This window comes from Varroa jacobsoni, unplaced genomic scaffold (assembly GCF_002532875.2).
Source record: "Varroa jacobsoni isolate VJ856 unplaced genomic scaffold, vjacob_1.0 scaffold_918, whole genome shotgun sequence".
Lineage (NCBI taxonomy): Eukaryota > Metazoa > Arthropoda > Arachnida > Mesostigmata > Varroidae > Varroa > Varroa jacobsoni.
The window spans coordinates 110,667-135,717 of record NW_019213820.1 but is presented as its reverse complement, the minus strand read 5'-3'; the positions used below and the strand labels follow the sequence as shown (position 1 = coordinate 135,717).

At 37.2% G+C, this 25,051-nt stretch overlaps 1 protein-coding gene across 1 annotated transcript in view; it reads right to left on the bottom strand.

Annotated features, from left to right (window-relative positions):
• Positions 1-25,051, bottom strand: part of LOC111264957 (uncharacterized) — a 99,033-nt gene that overhangs the window by 3,001 nt on the left and 70,981 nt on the right. The window contains exons 10-15 of the mRNA XM_086970262.1: positions 23,004-23,295; positions 17,063-17,233; positions 7,074-7,259; positions 6,388-6,516; positions 5,814-5,929; positions 2,554-2,817 (exon numbers count right to left, since the gene is read on the bottom strand). Coding sequence (XP_086826388.1) covers positions 2,554-2,817; positions 5,814-5,929; positions 6,388-6,516; positions 7,074-7,259; positions 17,063-17,233; positions 23,004-23,295 — 1,158 coding nt within the window. The remainder of the gene's footprint in view (positions 1-2,553; positions 2,818-5,813; positions 5,930-6,387; positions 6,517-7,073; positions 7,260-17,062; positions 17,234-23,003; positions 23,296-25,051) is intronic.

Here is a 25,051-nt window from a genome sequence, read left to right as displayed (position 1 = left end):
TGAGCGTTTCGGTGTCTTTGTTGGTTCCAATTTCGCGATAACCAACGACGTAGCCTTAGGAATTCCCATTAAAACGTTAGATTACCAACTTTAAACCAGATAGGTCCTTCGAAATGTTTTAATAACTTATTTGTTAATGTGATAACTTGGGTTGCTTAATGATACGTGTACGGAGGTGTAGAATGGGTGCTAAAACGTAGCACTGTGAACGAAAGGTCACACAAGGTCAAGTGCGTAAAGCGTAACGAAATTACATGGACGTAATTTACTGGCGAAATAAGCCGCAGAAAAAGTCCGCAAAGCATAAGAAAAACAGTTGAAACTATACTTCGGAGAACATACAAAACAACTCGAATTTTTCTGAAAATAGTAATGCGTAGAGAGTGAAATTTTATCGATAAATGGCTCCGCTGGTAAACCACTAACTATACCAACTAGGGTAGCGGCGGTAAGATGCAATAGCTTTAGAACAAGACACATTTGCTCACATCAATCACTGTGCTGAAGAAAACGCGAAAAACGAATGGTAGCAATCTTTTTTAGCAACGAACAGGTTATACCTGGAAGCAAAGAAGATACGGCTCTGACAAATCAGATTCTGCATTACAGACAAGAACAAAGTGTCTGCTGTGAAATTAGCGCGGTAAACCTGAGAATGAGGTGTACTGATAAAGGCGCCTGCATCACTAAATCAAACTATTACTTGTACGACTTGATTACACAAGGTCTTAGCTACATCATGGATCAACTGTGTAGGATTACAACGACCTGGCACGCGAGATGGTCAGAAAACAACTTTAAGATATAGTAGAACTGATCTCACCTCGAAAATACTTGTAGAACTTCCCACCGTGAAATCTATAGCATAATGCACAATAAATCTTCTTAGGTCCAGAAATTTATGACCTAATATCAGAGTTACCTCTGTTGCAACAAAAAGCGGTTTCATAGGTATTGCAGTAAATCAACAATAAGTCTGATTAAAATGATTTTCTAAAGTCTAGTAATTCTTCTTTATACAGTACAATTCACATATATTTCGCATTTTTTATAAGAAGTTCGTTTATTGGTGATTTGCGTTGTCAAATCGTAGATAAGCGCTATATATTATCATTATTTGAGCTAACTCGTTAGTTGAGGATGCCGTTTTAGGATGTTATCATTTTTTTTCTTGTTTCGAAGACTCCTACAGATTTACAAAATCACTTGATATAAGAGTTTCATTTTGGTTTTGAAGAATACAAGTTTCTCGAGTTCGGGCCTAAGGCAATAATCTTGTAACCTTGATTATAGTTGGTGTATGCGTATGGCCATATCAGTTTGTGATGCACTCTGTGAAATATTTGGTTAAATAAATTTCACTTGTTCAATTTTTCGAGCGACTATACAATAATTTTACTACAAAATTTTTCAATAATCTTCATAGAACAGGTTTCCTATATTTAAATATACAGTTCTAAAAAAGATTAAAACTTAACCATTCAGATGCAGTCCTCCGTTCGATATGGAATAAAGGCTAAATGCAGAAAAAAACCTTATGAAACATAACCAAGAGTAGATCTGGTGAAACCTACAATTATATTAACACAAAAAAATAGAGATTTTTTGAGACAAATTGACATTGCTTGTTTGTATGTTTTGCGAATAAAGGCATTCCTCCATTTCCATACCAGACATTTCGGAATTTTCGTTAATGCAGAACTTGCTCACATGTCATTTTCAAGATTTCTTTCAAGTGTAACATTTTTAATCGTAGTCTAACACCGTTACCTTCTACACCGTTCTAGCAACTTAGATTCAAATTTCCCGACCAATTAGTAAAATTTCATGCTTCATTACTTCAACCGGACCCTTTAACAACATATATTTTTACTATTGTTATAATTAAATATTATTTGAAAAAAACTGATACCCGAAGACAAACAATACTGTGTGTCAGTTAGCCGATCGGATCAGTCCTCTGCCGCTTAGACATCTCTATTCATCGATTTAAAAAAATTATGTAAATCTCCTTGAGAAATACAGAGCAGTACTGAAGCTTATTCACATATATTTTGCCTTCTTATTAAAACCTTGTAAACCCGGACGATAGGGCTAGCAAGCTATTTACAAAAAAAATTATACACACTCCGCTTAATTACATCTTTAGTATAGCATCAAAGACAGGAGTCTTTGATGCTATACGATGCTGAGTCTTGCTGGACTTATCTGGGCTTTCTCCATCAGACCTATGAAGCTCTATAGCAGCCACCAAATAGCTATTAGCGTAATGTGTGCTTTTCCTTTGTATTGATAATTCCTGGTATTTATTCTTTCGTATGTTTTTCAACTAATAATTTTCGACGCTAGGATTTAACCAGCTTGACTGGATGTTTTGTGTTCATTGATAGTCACCATAGCAACGCACTCTAAAGAATGCGCATTAGCCATCCACTTTAGGCCGGCCCCTCAAACAGCTACTTTAAATTTCAAGGTATGTAGAGGACCACATAATAGAGTTTAGTATCCTACTTTATTGGTAACAAAACTTTTGCGTTCTCACACTTAGCATACCTGCTTTCGTAGTTCTTCTTGTCCAGATGGTTCTTGGTGGCTACTACTAGCTTCTGGTCGTGGATCGCAATTAATAGTCATCGGTAAATCATCTTCGTCATCTTCTACAAGCGAAGTTCGCTCCTCTTCCGCAACAGAATCCTCTAGGTCGTGTGGGATACGACGCCTGGTGTTTTCAGGAGAACTTTCGTCCTCGGTGAATGATTCCTCTTCGGGAATTTCTTCAAGTGGCGACATGAATTCCTCCGGAGGAGGTGGTATTATCTAAGAAAATAATTAGTGTGAAGTTTAGACTGAGAGGTATCGGTGACAGTGTGGATAAGTAAAAATTATCTATTGTGGGCAGTGGACGGACTAAGGTACATAAACAATTATAGTTTGAGACGGCTGTCATATATAAATATACCGTCGGTAAATTTCATTTTGACAAGCCTAAAACAATGTAGCAGCTCTTCTGAGGATCAATTATTCAGTTATTCGTTATATCAACCTTATTCAAGTTTCGAATCTCAAATAACATGCTTTAAATGACCCTAAAAAATAGATTAGATAACTGATTATACATGCGAGGAGTGTGGGCAAGAAGTGACTGCTTTTTTCGAACTTGTATGGCTTAATGTACTTCCAGTGTTTCGGTGATCATAAATGTTACATCCGTATTCGTTTAGAAATTGCAGAGCAATTACATTTTGTATTAGTTCTCTAAAAACATAAGCTAAGAAACATTTAAAAAAATTTGTTTATGGGATTGACCGTTGTAAAGCGCAGAAAGGATATTTCTTGCATCAACAAGTCGCCTACTTTCTTAAGAGGAACAGAGAATGTTGGTAGTGATGAACTTCCCACTAGTGTTCTCATTTGGAACTACAAAGACAACTCTCCTTATGAACCTTGTATTCGGTTAAAGAAGATGACGAAGAAAGATTCGGTGACTCATTGAGTTGTAACTTGTGATAAAAAGAAAGTGACTTTCTACGATTATCGCTGATGGGCAGATCAATCAGGGATATTCAATGACATCGTCCTGAGGCAAATATGCAGCAGTAAAGCTTATGGTCTCTCTCTGGTAGTTTTGTGCAGGGGTTATTCGCTATAGCTTCGTAAGTCCTAATTTGTCGATTGTGGCTGAAGTGTACTGTCAACTATAGGTAGCCATCTTTTTCCAAATCTCAACAACTTCTTAATTGGAAAATTATTTTAATCTCAACGTATTGCCAAAATTACATTTCGAAACATTATATATGTTCGTGCACAAGACTCCGCAGCAGCGAGTTAAACTTTGTTTAGTTCGCTGTCTGACCTGCAAATGGCAGAAGGTCATGGCTAATACTGCGTACTTCGACTTTAAATAATTATGCTTTTGAAAAAAATCCAGGTATTCAGGATACATCAGTGTATACCGATGATACTCCTTTATCAAGCAGCATGTTTAAAAACAAAAATTAAATAATTTTTGAAAAATTAATAAATGGAATCGCCTACATTATTGGCTCATGCAACATCACAATATGGCTTACATGTTGGGCATATATAGGCTGTTGTTAAATACATAGGGAGAAATTAGAGAAAAAATGCTGGTTTACTGAAAATTGGCTGTGATCACAGCTAGAAAAGACGTTGCTCTATTTTTTAATTTTTTTTGTTATTTACAGCTCATCTACCACATCTATGCAGTGTAAAGTCAATATTAGAATGGTTCAAAAACTGGCGAATACAGTATTCGTGTTTCTTCGAGAAGCAAAGTAAAAGTACAATAATATCCACATCAACCTTTGAAGCCAACTATATTCTACTATAGCTTGTGAAGTTATTCATGATTCTGATGCAAGGGATTATCCACAATTAATCCATGATCGTTATTATCCGACATGTGTGGGCGTCTTTCGTTACGGTTGTCGAAAATTCTTTTAAAAGCAACCATACATTGACAGCAATATGTGGTACAACGAGCAGGATGGCTTAGATTAGTTTGACATATCAGTGTATGTACATTTCCATAAGGCTTTATGCCCCAAAACTAGTATATTATTTCATTATTTTTTGACATATTAACATTGTATGAATTGCACTACGGAAAAATGTATTTTATGAGAAATCTGAGCCGTACATATTTCAAAAAGACTAAGTCTTCCGAATTTTACGTTTAAAAAAAGCGCGCTTTTGTTAGACAAAACGAAATAGCCTATATCAATTCGATGTCATATAGTTTCACAATCCTTTACATCGATGGCTTTGTGTGCCTCGCCGTTAACCTCGAAGACAGCTGTTCTCGAAGAACTTGGGGAAAAACAAAATATCGTTGCTGTTTGACAGCTACAAGAGCACTATTTAAAGTTCTCAGTTGTATCAAATGAAATTTAGGTCATCTTAGGCAACCTAAGAATAGTTTGATAGAATTAACCACATCAAGCCTTATACTTTAAAAGCATGCACCGTGCAGCATCGCACACAAACAGGAAATTTATTACCAAAGCTAGGTGGTTTAATTATTACGGAAACACCGAATAACTGGTCAAAGAGGATTTACGGGGAAACTAATGCTTTCTTAAACTACAAGGGTAGATTCGGCCCACTTTCTTTTTTATTGAAAAGAAGCATCGTTCAGTACCACAGATACAGGCAAACGTTTGAATGCAACTTTTTTTTTTTCGTATTGAACTACGGGTGCGGAAATGTGGTAGAGGACGTCGATCGTGATTACGCATGAGGTCTATGCGTATATTAAGAATGCTCATTTTAAAGTTGTATCGAGGAGGAAGTGGAGTAAACAAGGCAAAGTTTCTTTTCTATCGTTTACAACCATCCTCAAGTAAATCAACAAATTTAAATGAGGATCATATTTAGAACGGTAAAAGGCGGTTATTATTTTGGATAAATTGCTATATATCCATAACATAATTGTGGTAAATAATACGAGGGAAGACTAGACCAAAGAGATCAGTCACTGTTGTCTGGGATGCTTGTAATCTGACCCAAATAAATTAATTCAGTTGTTAGGGTAACAGACAATTAATACAGTAACTATTCCGCCTTCAAATCGCGTGATTTACATAGAAGCCCGAGATAATCAAAACGAGTACTCCGTCTTGAATAGACACGCATATACTATCACTTTTACAGTACCAAGTAGAAAAGTTTCAAGTTATGAATGCGTCGGATGAGCGCACTTGCTTAAGAAGGCTATATATATCGTATAATAACAGTTTTTTTTTAATTTATATTTTCTATATATTTTTAATAGTATATACGAAACTATTTACCTTATGGGGATTTCTAACGTATGGAACGGTAGCAGCGATAGCACCGGATGCAGCCAGCATAATACCAGATACAATGAATGGACACTGGTATGACCCGGTGAGGTCATACAGGATACCTTAAAATGTGTTTGAATAGTAAAACAAGTAGCTTAGGCATAGTTTTGCCAGTTTTTTTAATCGAATAGATAATAAACAATTTGTGAAAATGCGTTACTTCAAGATTAAAAGATTTTAAGATTAAAAGTACGTACTGTTAATTATATATATATATCGATATATATGGGTACTATGGCAAAAAGCATACATTTGCGCAATCGATTTATATAAAATTTAATATCACTGCACCGAGATGTATCTCTTGTAAGAAAAAGTTGTTTTGTCTTCTTGTTGACAAGAAACCGAGTACAAAAATAAACCATCGCTCCACATTGAGCATTTACCATGATAATTTTTAATCCTTTAAGTCTGTTTATCGTCATTCTGTTTATTTAACCAACCTTTTTCTTATTCCTAATAGCATTCATGTTTAAAACGAAAAATAAATATAACATTATATTAGATTCTTCATACATACCAGCAAATGGAATGCCAAGGATACAGGCACAGCCTCGTACTAAACATAGAAGTCCAAAGGCATTGGTTAAACGCTCAAGGCCGAGCAGATCCACCAGTATGATTGATGTCAGTAGAATATATGCAGCAACTGCAAGGGTTCAGAAGAAAACAAACATATAAATCTTACAATCTTACGAATGTATAACGCATCTTAATCATATTTGACAATACTTTAGGTTACGTTTGTATTGAATAGACGATATGGTATTGATTAAGTAGACCTAATCGTCACAACACTTTATAACCTTTTCAACGTCTCTCATAGAGATAATCTGGTGAGATCTATCAGTCTCTTGAATCTGATTCTTTTCCTATTATGCACCAGTGTTGTCTTGCTTTATATTTATCGTGAACAACTGCGGCTGTTTTCTTTCCCAAAACACAGCCTGCCAAACCAGAACACAGGTTCTATCACAAACCATCGAAGTTAATAGATAACGTAATCATACAAACAAGATCAGCAGGTCGGCAAAGTACCTATGTGGAAATCAATAGTTCTTAGTGTGTTTTACGGGATTTACTCCACTGATCACATCCGCGTTTTATGCAATTCTGGATTACAACACCTACTCTGGGTCTGATTATACTGTCGTTCTGGTTTTCACGTATGAAAATAAAATAATATCTGTATTTTTTTATACCTACCCATGAAACCAAACAAGGCACATACGGTCATTGCCGCAGTATACCCGCCTATCACCAGTGCTAGCGGTGTAATTGCAACTGCAATTCCCGATATAGCCAAGGTCACGTTGTTCACCGTAAGCGAGTTCACGTGAGGAGAATCCGAGATTCGGCCGAATAGCAAGCGACCCAACATATTTGTGATACCTGGAAATATGCACAATCAGAGGATTTTGGAGTTTGGTTACATTCAACAAACAAGGCACAAGGTAGAAAAAAAGTACGTTTACGATAAGGAATGACAATTGTCTGACATAAACAAAATGTAGATGGCAAATTGAAGAACTTGTTGCTTCAATTGCAAATCAATCTTTGTCCTCATTTTTTTAATCTCAGTACACATCTTTTTTGTACAAACCCGTTTTTTATCTGGTAAGCAAATTTTCTTAATAAAAATGTGAAATAGGTATTACCCCTCCTGGTAGCAAATAAAAATATCCAAAAAAGCAAAGATTTGTAGAGTTTACGAAGGTTTTTTTACTTTATTTAAAATTTTACGATATGAAGGTGCATAAAAAGTGTAATTTATGGTCGAAATGCATTATCAGAAGACACGGTCCAAAGATGATTCTGTTGTTTTCGTTCCCCTAAAAAGTGCCCCTCGTAGTGGTTGACCAGAAAAATTGACCAAATCATTACGAAAAGTTTAGGAAAACTAATACGTGAGCAGGCATAATAAGGAACTAAATGTCTACCACCAAATAGTTTTAAGCTATTCAAACGAAGAAAAAGCTCGATGTTTGGGTGCCACACGAACTGACATCAAGTATTTACTCGATCGTTCCATCGTTTACGAAAAAAGCGCGGAATTGAGTCATTTTCAAAAGTGGATCATTATGGACAATAATGTGCAAATAAAAAAATGTATTTCGCAGTCTGTGGCATAGCCCAGACTACCGCAAAAAAAGATGACCTTACGTGTTTAATAAAATAGGAAAGCAACTCTGTGTCATAAGTTACTGCCACTTCCCAAAACATTTTCTATTGTCAACAATTAACAAAAACAGAACAAGCCATGGCAAAAAAAATCGGCCAAAACTAGCCAAAAAGGCGTCGTTTTTCATTATGACAATGAATGAATCAGACCATATACATTCTTGGCTACCCGACAAAAACTAAGAAAACTTGGATGAGAAATTTTATTGCGTTTACGGAATGGTACTATTAGACAATCATCTATTTTAGCCTCTGCAAAACTCTATTAATTGTGTTAATTTAGTTCCAATAGAGGGACGAAAAATCATTTACCACATTTTTTCGCGAGAAATTTCACAGTGATGGCACTATGGTGTTTCTAACAAAAATAGCAGATCAAAACGACGCATATTTAGTTTAGTAAAAAAAAGTAGTTTCAATTTTGGCTTAACCTTTCAACTATGAAATATATATATATAAAATACAAGCCTCAAAGCCATATAAGTTTGAAGAGACTGAGACCAACCATAAGTTAAATTAGAGTCTCATTCAACATAACTAGTATATAGCAACAACAAAATAAACGTCTTAGTAAATAATAAATCCTAATAAATCCTGGCAATTGTTCCTAGAAAGTTTGCTATGGAGAGTATATAGGAAGGTAGGAAGCTCTAAAAGTATTTATTTTGGCAACTGGCAGCGTCCTGGAGAACTTCTAAGAAGATTCTAAAAAGCTGGCAGCGGTGCAGATTTATGCAGTTTGGTTTGTGGCAAATGTATACATTTATTTATGTAGGTAACAACAGACTTGAAGTGTATTTTGCTGCAAAACAATAAAAATTTCGTATTCATTGAAATGGCTTGACGCGCGAGCGACCTTGGTAATCCAAAGATAATCCAAATGCCATCATGCTGCATCTTTGATACCATATTTAAATACCAAAAAAGTTTAGTGTCCCAAATTACACTAGTGTCTCATAGGTGTCATCTTTAAAAGACGATTTGCAAATTTGTCTTGAGTGAGATCATCAGCAAAATAAATGACGTGCAGTTTACTTTCACGAGGCGCAATGTGGAGAGGCAGTATAGTAGTATAAAGGATAAATACAAAAGGGCCTAAACTGAACTTCGTGGAACCTCACGTTCTAATCCATAATCCTTCAAAACCGCACTGTTGATAAACAGTTGAAAAGCGGTTGATTAAGTAATACCTGAATAAACCGCCAGCAACATAAGAAAAATAATAATAGGAAATCGTTTCTAAAAAGACATACTGCGAGATAGTGTGAAAAGCCTTTGCCAGATCAATTGCGGTTACCAAATGCGCAGGTGATGTAGTTATAGATATCACGAAAAACCACATCACGGGAAATGGGGCAAAACATACATTAATAATTTGAGGAGAAAATCATGTTGCAAATATGGGTATCAAACGGATGCTTAGCACATTTTTTGGACAGTTCTGAACTGGAGAACGGTTTACTTAAAAATTGTGGCAAGTAGCAAGTTTGCCGATACCGACAAGTTTTCTGGCAAAGATTTGATATGGATTTTGCCTACTTCCCCAGTTATCTCGAAAGCTGTTGGTGTAGCCAAAATATGTATATATGTACAAGCGGCGTCTTTCAAAGCCGAATCTAGCCGTCTAGCTGTAATCTAGTAATCTAAGCGGTGCCTTCGCATCCGACGCGGTTTAAGCTGTGGAGAAGCATCACTATATAGCCTTAGTAACATATATTGCCGTTGCTGTTTCTTTGTCGTTTATTAAATCACCTATTCCGTTTTGGTGCAAGAGTAATTGAAATTCATACTATGTAAAGAGTTAGTATATACTTAAAGGCGCTTATTAATTTTCTATGGACTACAGAAGGATTCTCTTGCTTTTTAAATAAAAATTAAAGGGCTATTTGTCGCTTCGGTAGACACCGAGCTTTCTCATTTCCTAGAAGGGTAGCCGGCAAGGGATTTCAACCACCATTCAGGTCAGCTTTGATAAGCACAATCATTTGAGACTGCCTCTCCGCTATTGCCATTTCCATTTTTAATTACTCCTAAAGATGACTGTTTTCCAAGTTATTTATGCTTCTGAATGCTTCGATGTGGACACGCTTCGTTCAGACACGCGGCCATTTGCTGACTGGCATGTCCCACATTCCGACGCCAGTATTATTGGTCATTTATGAACCGGTCCTCTGTATATCAGTGAGTTCTCTGAGGAACGGTGCGCACTTCTGAAATATAACACCTAACGATTCACGAGGTGTAGAAAAATCATCACCCTCAAATGAGTTCGACCGCAGACTTGGATTTTGCGCGGTTTGTTGCTATTGTCGATTGTATTATTTAAATGAGCTCAATTACAGGCGCACCTAACGGGAAAAATATGTGGTATGGTATTTGAGAATACATTTGGCAAGTTGTTTAAATCATGCGTCCATTTGGTCAAAGGGAGGCAAAGATCGCGTTGTATAACAGATGGAATGCACTTTGCTGGAAAGGTGTGGTCACTGTTCCTATCAACAACAGCCCTATTTCCATTTAGAAGATGAATTCTTCGCAACCTAGTGCTTGCCTCTCCACTTTGGTGAGCTTGTTGCGTGCATAAATGTCATCCATACGGACGCGCAGCAGAAGCAATTTAAGTCAAACAAACATAGATTTTCGATCTCCATGAGGACCAATTCCACATAAAAAAACAACCTGACTATTGCTAATAGTACCAACAGGCATGGTTATAGTCTTTGTCGTTAGCCCTTTTTGGTAGCTGAAATATACTTCTTGACATCCCTCAGCTGTCGACTAGTGCTAATTACGAATTGTTTTAAACCTTGTGTTTGTGCTGTTGTGTTTGATATTTCGGCGATGATAAGCATTGCCGTTGTGTTCGAAAATACTGAAAGTACCGAATGCACAACCGAATGAAATAATGATCAGTCTTACAGTTCCAGCATGGAGCGGTACAGTTATATCAGCGTGCTCAAAGGTTTTACATCCAAGCAGAATCGATATAAAAAAGAGTTCGCTTCAACGAGATCTGGCTGAAGACATCTTCAACATTGTATTACTACTTTTTTGTATAATGACATGTACCAAGTAGCTTATACTCTAATGATATTCAGTACAGACTAACCTATTTCATACATTTGGGGGCAATAGGTTAATTTTCATTTTTAAGTAATATTAATAGTGCGACCAAATTGCTTGGGGGCAGCTTTAAGTTTTTTCGAACGGTTACCAGCAGATATGCTAATCTATATATTCTAAACTCGATTCTGAATTACTTACATACTGAATCCACGTCTGGTGTCCCGAAGGTGAAAGCTAATAATCGTCGAAATTCTCTTAAAAGTTGCAACATACTTTTTTTTGCTAACCGTTAAGTAATTAGAGTTACTGAGGTAAACTAACGACTGTAATGACAGTGTCGAGTACAAGATTGGCTTCTACTGAGTTCTCCAAAACTAGTTCACAATGTATCTTTTGGCAAACCTGAGGCCTTTTTTTCGCTTCGGAATTTCTGTCACTGGTGACTAGACTGAAAATTAGGCCATCCCATCACTTTAACAAAAACGCGAATTTTTTAAGGGTGTGTTATCATTACAAGCCGCTGACTCTGTATATATATTGTGTGTTAGTAAGTGAAAATGTAAGTCCTCAACATCTGAACTACCATATACTTAATAATGTTCAAAATAGTATGAGATTTCGGTTAAATGTTCATGCTCCGGGTGAGAGCAGAAATATGCGTATTTTTTGATAAAAATACGTGTACCTCTGCTTATGTCATTATCAATACACACTAACATGCTTCATTCACAGCGTGCTAAGTTACGCTAAGTCTCATCATTTGAAAGTCAGTAAAACATTTGATATCTTAGAGGTTATAACCTGTAAATCCAGATGTCTATAAATAAGTTGACACATGCAAAAATATTGTGATCGACTCCATAAAATGCCTCTGAAGTAAACATAATAGAAAAACATTTCTATACGTAGTTTAATCCTGTACAGTTGCATCCTTTTGCGTTGCTGTGCACCTCCCCTTCGAAAAGCACTACTAATTTCAACTAGAAGTTTTGTTCGGAATGAGAACGTGAGTATATAATATCCTAGCTTTTCAAATAAAATATAAACAAAGAATCCTAGAGCAACTACTATCTATAATTCAATTTTCCTCCTTTCCCATGCATCAAGATTGCAGCCGAAACCCTAATATACCTCGGCATAATAGCGTCTTCATATGACTTATTAAACTACGTGAAGAGTACTGTGTGGTATTGAAACGAACTGATATAAAAAATTTATATTATGATAAGTGGTTTTTGACTGTTTAAAGCACTGCAGGAAGCTAGATATAGGCTGCCTAATCAACAATAAAGCTACAATTAGCACTTTATATCGTCCAGAATCTTACAAAAAATTAAGAACATTCAAGGCCTCTTGCGGCAGCAATTGCAGCATATCACGCTGCGAATTCTTTTTTGTACTTAATTAATACGCTGAAGGAAGACTAGGAACTTGACCGGATTTGAGTTGTAAAATAAGCCATCTCGGATGGTAGAAGTTGCGCCCGGTGTTTTCGCACCAGGTCGAATCGTTGACGTTTTCAACTGTCCATAAGCTTATTTAAGTCCTTGTTAAACTATTCGCCAATTATAGGTACTGTACCACACAGAGAGAGGAACTCGGAAGTGAGTCTGAGAACGCTTCGACAATGGCAGCATTTGTCTGCTATAGCGTACAATAACGAAAAAAGGCCGCTTCTTGTGCTCTGAGAACCATCATGGTGTAGCTTTTACGTAATGAATATATCAAAGTATCTACGCATATCCCGAACTTGGAACATATAAAGATTCTTCATTTCGTGATTTCTGAAGAACGAAAATCTGCGAAGGACAAAGACAATGTCGCCGACGATTCAGATTCGCAATGGTACCTTAAGAGAACTCAGTTTACGTACGCCGTTCGCAACAACCGTTTTTCCGGCTCATCCTAAAGTATCAACAAGGATTTGTTTGACGACGTCAGTAGAATGTAGCAATCCAAGAGCCACCGGTTTATCCTGCTAGGGTACTGCACTATTAAATATGTGTTAGTTTTCCGATAACAGCTGATGCTACTATTCCGGGCGTGATTCTTAGTATGACAGAGGAGATGAAAGGAACAGCAGGCCAGTAGGACCGAAGGGCAGAAGAATGTGCGCAAAAATGATATAGCATGCGTGATGTTGGCAGCAATAATACTGAAACGATCCGTGTACCAGCGAAACGAACTGTTCGAGATTAAGACAAAGAAACAAGTTGAGAAACAAGCACAGCAATACAGCATGCAGCATATTAAAAAAGACCAACAAATCTATTAATAGGAGTACTCCGTTGAGTTGAAAACGATTGATGCCAAGAGGTCCGAATGACGATATAAACCTATATTTTCGTAAATCTATACAAGAAAGACCATTGAATGGGCACACTCACAAATGTAAAAATGGTAAGGATTATATTGAGATTCGGATGAGGTTACTGAATTTAATAAACCCGTAAAGCATATAGAGACATTAGTTTACTGTACCGCAGTATCAAAGATATTAACGATGTTTTTTTTATAGTGCTAATGAATTCCACAGTTAAGTAAAGCCCGAGTTAAACGATCACACCAGTTCGTCGCTGTTTATCAAGTGCAGTGACGTGGCGACTAAGTGTAAGAAGTAAACAGGAAAAAGTACATAGAAAAAGAGCACTTGTTTCCAAGGGCTAATAACGGTAAAGAAAAAAGGACACTGATTAAGAAAATAACATAAGAGTAAGGTTTCCAAGGGCTAATAACGGTAAAGAAAAAAGGACACTGGTTAGGAAAATAACATAACAGTAAGGGAAACAACGAGATTCGTTTTCAAAAAGAAATAACGGTAAAATTTAGAAAAACAATTCGACAACAAAATCAACTACAAAACAATTTGCTATTTGTCTGAGATACAACCAAAGGATGCCCATTATAAGAAAGAAAGCTTTACAAGCCTATATCAAACCAAGTTTGAAAATCACTTGAACCGCACAGCGTTACCATTGGGTACTCAAATCTGCTTAATTTTTCAGACACGATTACATGCAAGACAAGTAAAAGTGCACAGAAGTCTTAAAAATAGCGAATTTGTTAAACCAAATCGAAACGGTACATAATCTACAGTAAGGACTGCGTACGCATGGGAGTATCCTTAAGTGACAATTGAGACACTTCCAGATAGGTAAAAGCAGGTTTACATAAACTGCTTTAATTTAACCCCACGGAGTATCATTCTAAATACAATAAGCCGCATGAAATTTGGTGATGCTTTTGGTTAATGTGATTATAGAGAGATGCACAAGCCGTTGAGTGACACATTGAAAGATGTGCACTGAGCTATATATAATATATATATATATATACATATAACAATACCATATCATCGTCTCATGAAGGCACTTCAATGCTCGAAGATAAAGTACGTCTTGGATTTTGTGAGCATTCTCTAAATAAACTAAAAAAGCTTTCCTACGTTTTCCGAATTAGTATGATAACCTATCGCAGCAGCGAAGGAACTAAAGCAACTCCCAACAAGGGGGAAGGTTTGTAGAAGCCCGATTTACCTGTGAATGCCATAGGCATGATGTCGTTATTCGTCTTGTTATTCATGGACGACTGTGACGTCCGACACTACGAACAACGCTTTTTGAAATCGCGAGGACAGCTTGAACATCGTAACCCAGGTTTACGCAGTGTCATATTTCGCAGCATGCTGACGGGGAAAATTCAGTCTGCTTAATCCGTCCATACTAGAGTACGAATTAAAGCGGATCTGAACCCGACTTGAGTTACTAATACTGTAGAGCAAAACGCAAAGATAATACGGGCTATAGTACTTCTTTTGTCTTTTGTCGTGTATTCCAGCTTACATGAGAATCTCTAAAAATAAACAAGTGATGAGACTTGCAAAATGCGCTACTCAGAAGATACCATGCACGAGGATATTACTGAACGCTGTGCAATCAGAGAGCAAGCGGATGAGAGACTGCTGCAATAACATATGGATCACAAGAAAATACAAAAAAAATTTCTAACTAGCGTTAATGGGTGTAAAGGTGCGCACAAGTGGAAATACTGGTGTTAGCGATTCTCTGCAAATTGCAGTTATGGTCCTTTAGAATACAGAAGGCAGCATACAAATGTTACTAATACAGCGGATAGCTTATGCGCTGCGTACAATGTATATAATGCAGTCATGCACGTAGGCATAGATTAAGATTAATGAGACGTCCTATAAGCTAAAAGTGAATTGAAGAAAAAGATAAACAGAAATCAAGCTAGTAGATCTGAATTGAACGACAGGGTTTGACCAACGTATACTGAAATGCTAGTTATGGTCGTGATAAGAAGGAACGCAGTTGTCAAAAAAAATTAACGTATCCATAGGATATCTATTTAAACACATGCATGAAAGTGCGAGGAAGTATGTATGATAAGGTACAATGAATAAGGAACTTGATGTGAGGTAAAGTTCTAGGCTTTAGATAGAGCTAAAAGGCGCATATACATGTATATACGTGGGGACGTAACTAAGTCGCTCAAATATTTTGTATCCGCGTGTTCTATTGTATATAAAGATCAGCATGGCTTAGCTACTAAAATAGCTATTGAAGTTACATATTTAACTCCAGCAACGAAGTTGACTCGAACATACGTGCGCACATGGCAAACAACGGACGAGCTAGCAGGGAAGAATGAAAACGGCTGGCAGCCGAGTTTCGACATTTCTTTCATGGAAAATACTTCCTCCTATCCCACTGATAGCGGTGTCAAATGCTGCGATTGAGCGTTGAAATAGGCGAACTGGTAATCACTAATTAAGATATTCAATGGACATATCTGCACGACAAAGATAAATTGAATTATCTATTATGAGGGTGCACACATCAACTAGGTGGAGATTGCAAAAGTACCTAAGACTCACATTATGGAGGTCGAGGAACCAGTCAGAACCGTTCCAGATTTCCGTTGCGGTCGGGAGGAGGAGGAGTAACCCCTTCGTCACCCGAGAACAAGAATAGACGTAGTGAAAGACTGATCTCGATCTACAGCGAAGTCGACTAAGGTAATCAGTCAGCAATTTTACTTTGAACAGCAGGTATGCTTTATTTTAGGCATACCTTATTTTTTGGCATTATAAATATAATATTTTTTGATACAAGGTATTCAGTCTCAAGCAATTGATATTGAGATGCCACTATTATAATCAATCCACACAAACATTTTTTGCCCACGTTTGCTTAAAAAAGCACTAACAACAAAGCTTCTCACCCAGTTTTTCAGGTTTCAAAAGGTACGTGGAGTTCATCTCATGGATCATATTGTTTAATATCGCATTTCGCGGCAACTGGCCCATTGCAGCTTTCAGTAGCAAATCAACAGTGATGTAGAATTGGTTGTTACCTAGCATAGTGCCAAGCTTGGACATAAAGCATTTAGCTATTCTCCACGGGTCAAAAGTCGTTTTCGATCATGATCACATCGTGAATTACTTAGCAATTTATTGTTTTTTGGGATTGTCGTAACCCAGAGGAAACATTATGAGATTTCCATCTACAATACGGTATTTCTCTTCGAAAAGGTCGTAATTGTGTGTTCTAAATGTCCCAAAAAAATCAGTGTCCTAAATGAGGTGCTCCAATTCATCAGTTCCGCCTAGCGATGTAGAATTCGAATCATCGCTTTTTGAACCGTCGTCAATGGCTTTAAATTTATTAGCATCTCAGGTTTAAAGCCATTGACGACGATATGCATCAGCATTACACGGACTGTCAACAACGAATTCGGCGCGCAAGCCTTCAGGCACAGAAAGACCGTCTTCGCTGGGTGAGTATTCATCAAACGTAACCTAGAACGCATTCTCTACCCCGGTAATTTTCTTGAAGATCCTGTAGCCTAGTTTCTGAGAATGTTTTGATTGTACTTGGTGATTTAAACTAATAATAGCATGCATCCTTGGTACGAGAACGGCTCACCTATACAAGAGACGAGTAGTGAAGCGGCTTCCTTGTCCACTTTAGCCATTGTGACAGCAGCGTCAGCGATGAATACAAAGGGTATGTTGAACCCCATCATGCCGATGAGATTTGATAAGCAGATAATCACGAAAGCAGGGTTGCTCAGCAGAGCCGGGTCAAAAATATCGCCTGATATATTTGCACACATAACGAAAAAGCTCGTAAACAACAGCACCGCTTAAAAAGTAGTGTATTATATATATATATAAGGGTTTAAGACCAAGATGTACTTAAACTGTTGTTTGTTTTATTTCATCTTCCCCATATTTTGTTTTGCCTTTTCATTTCTAGATTGTCCATTGTCTAGATTAGTCGATATTAGTCGATTCCATCCAATGTAATCTGCACTTATTCTTTTTCGTTATATATAAAGGATTTTACAGCAACACACCCAGTGATACATGGCATAAAAAGCACAATGAAAAAATCCGTTAGGACTATAAATGCAAACGTTAGTTTTCCTAACGGGCGAATTACCAATTCGAGAACACCCTTTACATCAAAGGAAAGTAGGATATTTTGGAACTCGAAGGAATATTCTAATTTCTTTTGCAACTCTAATTTTAAACACTCAAACCACTGTGATACTAAAGCAACAAAACTGGTCAATTCAACTATCATTATACTTTCGATTATTTTGGCGAAGTTGCAAAAATTATATTAATCCATCCATTACGTTGTATATCGTAAAATTTTTTACAGATCATGTTTTAAATACATAACATAAACAGAGCAATAACTTAAAATTTATTCGACAAAAAAAAGTGACAAAGCAATCTCTTACAGGCTTCGAAAATCATGGTGTGAAATAATATCGCCATGTGGAATACTGCTACTGGGCCTCGTAGGTGTGGATTTGACAAGCGCGTTTTGGCGCACTTGAAAAGATGAGAGTTGAATTGTTAAGCATTTCTTTAGAGAATTCCTAGTGGTCATGTAGGTGACCTTCGACTGCAGCTCTGTCACTGGTTCCCCGGTTATCAAACAGGCTAGCCTACAGCATCAAGCGGTTAACAAAAGTAACAGAAACATTGTGATAAGGTATAGCGTGTTGTTGGGGAATTAATGAGCTTGGAGCAAAAGTGGGGAATAATACACCGCAAATAATTCACGTGGTCACTGTGCAAGCTCCTTGCAATTTCTGTGTTTCCAATTAGCAGTTTGCAACAGCATCTCTTTTCAGCAGTCATTATAACATACAGGGAATGTGAGGTCGATTGGTTCTTGAACACATTTTCTATTTAGGGTAGAACAAATAACGGAACAAACAGAGTAGCATGGAAGCAAGGCAGGGCCAGAAGATCATATTATTAGTAATAGTGCCTGATACGAAATCCGCAGGCTTCATCCCTACAGCGTCGAGTAAGCTACGGGCACAGTTAGTAACGTTCAATATGGTCGAGCCTAAACAGTCAAACTGTTGTTTAATGCAACGGATTCGTTCCGCGTGTTGGACAGTTGCCGAGGTAAACTGGCAAATGATACACTGACCCTAGGAACTCGCTTCGATGATATAATGATTACTTGACTAACTTTTCCTCGATAAAACACTTAATTCACGTTTCTGTACAGTACAGCGAGTCGTAGCACGGTCTAGAAAAAACGTCCGCGAATAACAATTAATGATGGGAATACTGACGGCAAGTGAACAGCGAAGCAGTAGCTCTTTATAGAGATGCAGGTACGTTGTTTAGGCGATGTGGCGAGTCCTTGGAACGTAGCGATGGGTCGATGTGCTCGGGAATAGCCACTTTCGACTTTTTTGTTGACTCGGTTCGTTTAGTTGAAGTTGGGGATAGAGCCCATCGATAAAGCGTTGGCAATAGTCCACCCTATATTAGTACGGGACAGTGCGTTAACTAAGCTGCTCATTACTAATATGAGTTCCAAGCCTATGAAGACGAACGCGGTAATTTAATGAATTGAAGGATAAGTGTTGGTTAGTACGAGTACGGACATAGATCAAGTCAACTATCCACAAGTGTCCAAATCGTTAGCAATAGGCGCCAAAAATCACCTCAGCCTGAGAAGTTCCCAAATCGCGTTTTGAATGACAAGAGTAAACTATTTTGGGTAGTTGGAGGTAAGGGTGACCGTTGGAGCCAAAACATTTTAGGTGGCTCTGTTTATATCTGCTCTAGTGAGAATTATGCAGCCTAAAATGGCTAAATATAAGACAGCGCATTCATGTTTAGCCGTCATTCACAGGTTTTCAACGTTGTACAGAGTTCCGGCTAAATTTGTTTCGGACAATATGTTCACCTTAGAAAGGGTCTTAAAATGTCTGGTGTTTAAAAGGCGTTGTGAAGCGACAAGGTTTAAAATTATTGTGACCAGTTAGAATACCTCACGAAGCGCGTGATGCAAAATATCACGAGCGGCTAATCGGCGCGGCGAAGACGTGCCTGCGAAGGATGATTGACTCTCGTAGGGTAGCGCCTATGACCAATTGCTCTTTTCCATGACGTGGCTATCATATAATCAGCGGCCCCTTACTCGAACGCCAGATAAAGCAGACGAGCTTTGTCCCCATCAATGTTTCTAACTCCACGAGTTTCGTTAACGTTACGACTTGTTCAGTTGGTCGATGGTAATGGAAGTCGCAATAGTCTTGTTAAACTATGGCGCCAGCAAAAACAAATGCTAGGTGCGTTTGATAACGATGGAAAAAGGAGTACTTGTCGATACTCCGTACAACTCAGTTACAATTACACAGCCGAGTGTGGCAGGCGGTTGGAGATATTGCACTGATTGATGAGTAATAGTCTAAATTTACGAATGGATGTTGTAATTAAACTTTAGTCACGACAGGACACAGTGAACCGTAGTGCTGTACAAGCTGAAGCATTGGCTCTAATGTGTGGCTGTGACGTCGGTGTCCAAGGTTTAAGAAATTCACATTTTTTTAAAGGGGGAGATGTGTCACGGATCAGTGAAACTATAATGGGAAGTAATGTCATTATATGGAATACTGCTGCTGCGCTCCGTAGGTGTTGATTTGAAAGGTTTGCAGACAAAAGGGCTCTCCTTCTCGACCTCAATTGTCAGGTAGTTCTTTAGGAGGATCCTAGGGGATGATCAAGTCAGCTTTCAAATGCAGCCACGTCATTTGTTTTCCGACTATTGTCAATGCAATATCAAGCTGGCTCGCCTAGAACAGCAAATGACTAGCAACTGAAGAAAGTGGTGCTAAAGTTAGTAGTAGCGTGCGTTTAATTACCGTTTAAAGAAGTGTGAAATGATAAATCGCAAATCATTCACGTGGTCAACCTGCCAACAATTTCCGTACTTTCAATTAGCAATTCGCAAGGGTATCTTTTTGTAGGAATCATCCTAGTGTACAGAAAATGTGATACTAACTGGTTCTTAAACACATTTTCTATTTAAGGTAGAAAAACGAACGTAAAGAAAAGAAAAATATTAAATTTTTGAGTTCGAAAACACTGGACCCCTTTTGGGTTAATGTATACTGTAGGTCCATACCACATGGGAGAAACGGCCTTTACTCTTAAAAGCATATTAATCGAGAATATATTTTTAGCAGATGTCTAAACACTCTAGCTTAGAAACTTCTTGAGATGTTCCGCCGCAGTTAAAGTATGCAAGAAATATAAGGTTTTTGGCTTATTACTTCGTGTTTACCAAAAAGTCGTTGGACTACCGTCGGAAAATTTGGACTAAATTTTCAAATAGTAATTGTCAGTTTCAATTTGGTTCTCATATCGAAGGTAATTGATATGCTAAAGATGTCCAATTTTCACTTTCTGTTAGTACTGTATATACCTATAAACTCGCAAAAGAAATGCGTAAATATATGCAGATTTATAAGTTATCCCTAATCAAAAGAAAGGTGCTTCTTGATTTAGTGTCTTCCTCAAGGATTGTACACCCCTGTAGCTGCCTTTCTAATATAACTATTTTGTATCAAAGGCAGCCTTCGCAGTGCGACCTAAAATAAACATGTAAAGTGGATATCGTTTCCTTTATCAATTTACGATGGCTTTTATTTGTCTAGTCAAATGTGTTAGCCGAGTTGCTTCTAAAGGAGGACCCTGTTTGAAATATTTGTGATACATGGAGAGTAGTCATTCAAATCTAAGTTTGGCAAATGGGGCTAGTGAGTTTTTTTACCTCCTCTGATTTAAACTTTTTCGACTCGGACTCCGCAAGAGGTGTAGAGCGAACAGCCTCTTTAACATGCTGGAACTTAATTTTGCTTATCTCAAGTTTCTTCTCATATAGCGTAACTTTAATGGGAAAAATAAATTAATATAACGATCGCTCAGAAGATAATCGTGCAATTCTCGAAACAAAAAAACGGCAATTTTTTCGGTCAATTTCTTCTTTATTTTAAAAAGTGAAAAAGAATAGAAACTCAAAATAATTCTATGAGATGTTTTAAATAGTTTACGAGTTGTGTATAGATTTAATTAACCGTGTGGGAACTTCGAGACGAAAAACAAAAGTTGACTAAGAGACACCCACAAGATTGCTAGTAATGTTGTCATGACCTTTTTTCCAGAAATGATATCATTGGTTGTTTTTGTCTTGTTTGGTATTTATGAGAATACCTCACAATCTGGTAGGCAAATTCGAAACAACTGCGTATTTGCAGAGCATCGTATGTCGCTCGCACGTATCGAGATTCATACAATTAAAATTTTTATTTATAGTTTTTTTTTATTAGTTAGTGAAGGAATCGAGCTAAACATTATCATGACTATAGAGGGCCTTGATAGCGTTTCGTTGTCTTGTGCAAGCATGGTATCGATAATTCCAATATGAGTGAAACTGCATGTCTTTGGTAAAGTGGAAAGGCAGTTTGGGAATTCCATTGCTACCACTATCCTCGTCCCGTCCTTCCCCACAACGGCAAGTTTATCTTTAAAAATGATATCGTGTTGTAGACAATAAGATAACCTAGTAAAGCTTCTATCGCATCATACTATTAGTGGTTCAACCTGTAGCTCAGGTGTTACGGCTAAAACGTGGTCGCTACCGGAAGCATTTATAAACGGCCAAGCATAATGTCAGAATCAACGTCCTCTTAGTTATTTTTAAATGCCTTGATTCATTGCACAGCTCTGAAGCTGATAAAGTTTCGTACAAGTACAAATGGACACAACACCACGTAAAAGTTCAAGGAATGTGCCTTGAAATCTTAGATATTACGCATAAGAAGCCTTCAAAGCTGTTCGTTACAGTTTTGGTTATGAAGAGCGCACATATTATAGTCGGCGCTTTAGTTTAAGAGCTATTTAACAATTCTGTGAAAAAAAGAATGGAACCAAATACAATAACGTTCATTGTATGTCTGTTCGGCTCAAGTGCAGATGACTTACTCAAAAATCAAACAAGGCTAACAGAATTGCGTTCATATTTTTGAGTGAGTCTTAACAATCGCATTTTTTTCTTCGTGCTTTGAAAGAACTATGTATCTCGTATGTTATTGGATAACCAATATTTACCTCTATGTATTATAGTTACCTTATTGAGGGAATTGCATAAAAATATATTTAATCGAATTAATTTTTACACGAATGCATTCATTGCTTACGATCTGAGTAACTATGATACAAATATTAAACCCCCCGATTGCCCATTAAAACTTCAGATCGTGCCTAAGAACCTTGTTACGTATTACAATATCATAATAACGAATAGAGGTAGCTAATCAAAGCTATGAGTTTAGATATGTACGTGCGGATAAATCCAATAGAGGCAAGATATTACAAAACCAAAAAAAAGAATATAAGTTTTAGAGGTATACGTTTTAAAGGATATGAGAACCTACAAGATAGAGACAAAATATAGAGAAAAAGACTAGATGTACAATTACAGTTGGGGTTTGGGCGTTACGTATGTAGTTATTTTTAAAATTACTCTTTAAATTGCATACCTAATGTGTCGCTCATGGCTGATGGCAAACAGGAGCATAAGGAAGATCCTGACGTTTTTCCCAGGGGAACTGGATTTTCTCCCGGGAGTGTTAACACCGACGCGATATAGGATCGGACATCGCCCGAGCTTTGACGAAATTCAGGAAGATTCCGGATTGAACCAGAGTAGAATATATCCTTGCGATACATTGGACGACCGAGGTCCTTGATAGAACGACGCATCTGATAGTTCGAAAAACAATACAGTAAGCAGATTGAAAGCATGGATATTATTAATATTCTTAAAATGTATTATTGATGCATTGCAATGAAGTATGAAAATAAAAATATGAGTTCATCCGAACATAAGTCCAGCTCTATAACGAATTCAGCAAGCTAATGCCCAATTAGCGTTTTGTTGGTTCTACACAGAGAAAACATATATGGTTTAGCTAGATATTGCTACCAGAATATCAAATTAGTTTTAATAAATAAGTGTTGCTAGTTTAAAAAGCTTAAAAAGATATTATATACATTTTGCACAATTTCAATAATCGGTCCTGTACTATTGTCAATTGTAACTTAAAACAAATGCATTAAAAAATTAACTCGCGAGAAGTCAGCGGTCCGTACTAGAAATAGTCTGATGAGAACTAACTTTTTATAATATTTTATAGTCTAACATGAAAATAATTATTAACTTAAAAAAAATTACGTACATTTCGCAAGGTTTCTTACGGAAACTTTCCTCTTGGTCTTCTTAAATCGATAAAGAATTTTTAATTTAATGACGTATAATACTTTTGCAGATAACAGCCAAAAAAGCATTGTACAAAGTAGAATGATATGTGTTAAACATGTTCTACCTTATCTATCTTAGGAGGAGAGACTACTAGCAACACGCAAAAAGACTAGATATTTTGCAATTCTGTACCGAATGACCAGAAATATCCTTTCTTGTTCACTGATTAGAAAGATCCTTCAATACATTACAATAAAAAGAAAATGCATTTGATGGGCAGTAAGAGAGAATATTTTGCCACAATTAAACGAGGGTAGAAAAGATAATTTGTGTGTTTTTGGAAATTAAATTTTGATGCTAGCTTCTGCACTGGTGTCAGTTCTGTCTTTTATTGGGGATCTATCTGTGATTGATTCACTTGTTTGCGTAGACCATTACGTTGTTTCATTCGAAGCAATTACCGAAGTAGTGGAGTTTCTGTGGTAAAACGAATCTTAAATTTAAAATTCTTCGGGTTTGGTCACGGTGTTCAGGAATATCATTGAAAAATAACAGGTCCCTAAAGTTAGAAATGTTCTATAATTTCTGATGACCTGGCTAAAGTTAACGCTGCCTAAGATACCCCAAAGCCTTGCATACTTTCTTGGCAATTTCTTATGTATGATGATGATTATTATATGACAAAGGCTCTATTGCCGATCTTTCTACATCAGCCCACAATAACAAATTTTAAATTTTCAATTAATAATTACTCCCCAGTAGCTCAAAAGTCTATATTTTTTTGGTGCCGAAAAAAATCACAGTCGATCGCGTTGTAGCTAACTTAGAGCTGAGATGGTTTTTCAATCCTCATCAACGTGGGTTTGTCAAGGGCAAATCCACAGCAACACAGCTTGTAGCAATAATTTAAGGCTGAGTATAATTTCAAAATCTGCGAGTAAAATTCGGTTACATCTACTTTAACGTTTCCAACGCTTTGGCCGAATTAATTATGATCTTCTACCTGTGAAACTCGTTAAACCGGGAACTGACCCAAGCTCCATAGTTGAAGAAGCTACCGGCACCTATTTTTCGGGGGGAGCACGCCTTTCGGGTTTGCTTCCTGTCATAACCTTCTTTCTAGTCATTTTTTATGGACATGGAGGTTGTTCTTCCAACTAAGGTTCGGCAGAGGCTCTATACCGATGGTTTGAAGCTGTAGCGCCTCAGTTAGGAGTAACGCTAATCATTTATTGCTTCACATGGTAATCAATGCTGTATTTTCATGGTGCTATGCCAATGATGCAATTTCTATCCCAAAATGTTTGACGAACAGGCTAACAAGTA